The sequence below is a fragment of the Phytophthora parasitica genome (assembly GCF_000247585.1).
Source record: "Phytophthora parasitica INRA-310 unplaced genomic scaffold supercont2.38, whole genome shotgun sequence".
Classification (NCBI taxonomy): Eukaryota; Oomycota; class Peronosporomycetes; order Peronosporales; family Peronosporaceae; genus Phytophthora; species Phytophthora nicotianae.
In genome coordinates, this window is record NW_008649024.1 from 67,800 (window position 1) to 68,429 (window position 630).

At 53.2% G+C, this 630-nt stretch overlaps 1 protein-coding gene across 1 annotated transcript in view; it reads left to right on the forward strand.

Moving 5' to 3' along the window:
* Positions 1–372, forward strand: part of PPTG_13142 (hypothetical protein) — a gene marked incomplete at its 3' end in the record, with an annotated part of 1,183 nt that extends 811 nt beyond the window's left edge. The window contains exon 2 of the mRNA XM_008910561.1: positions 10–372. Within this exon, the coding sequence (XP_008908809.1) occupies positions 10–372 (363 nt within the window). The remainder of the gene's footprint in view (positions 1–9) is intronic.
* Between the last annotated feature and the right edge of the window lie 258 nt (positions 373–630).

Here is a 630-nt window from a genome sequence, read left to right on the forward strand (position 1 = left end):
TACCCGAAGAGTGACTACCCCAAGGGAGACTACCCGAAGAGTGACTACCCCAAGGGAGACTACCCGAAGAGTGACTACCCCAAGGGAGACTACCCCAAGGGAGACTACCCCAAGGGAGACTACCCCAAGGGAGACTACCCCAAGGGAGACTACCCGAAGAGTGACTACCCCAAGGGAGACTACCCGAAGAGTGACTACCCGAAGAGTGACTACCCCCAGGGAGACTACCCCAAGGTTGACTACAGGTTGGCACCCTATGCCATGGAACCTGTAGAGGAGAAAACGACACCACCTCCAGTAGAGCCGGCACTGGAACACGGAACGACGTCACCGCCAGACACGCCGGCACCGGCACAGACGACGGTACCGTAGAATCGTCTTCTAAGTTGTTGTCCCTCAAGTCTTCTGGTTATTGGCAAGATACTGGACGAACACTTTTGCATGCTGAATCACATTGAATGTATGGAGTCTCAACGCTCAGCCGAAGTCTGGTGGCAAGGACGGACGCATTCGTGGGGCTATTGCGTATGGTCTGGGAACGTTTGTTGGCGACTTTCAAAGGCACTACTGTAGTGCTCAACGTAGCTAGCAAAAATATGCGCTTTCATAAATGTCTGAGTAAAACCCTTT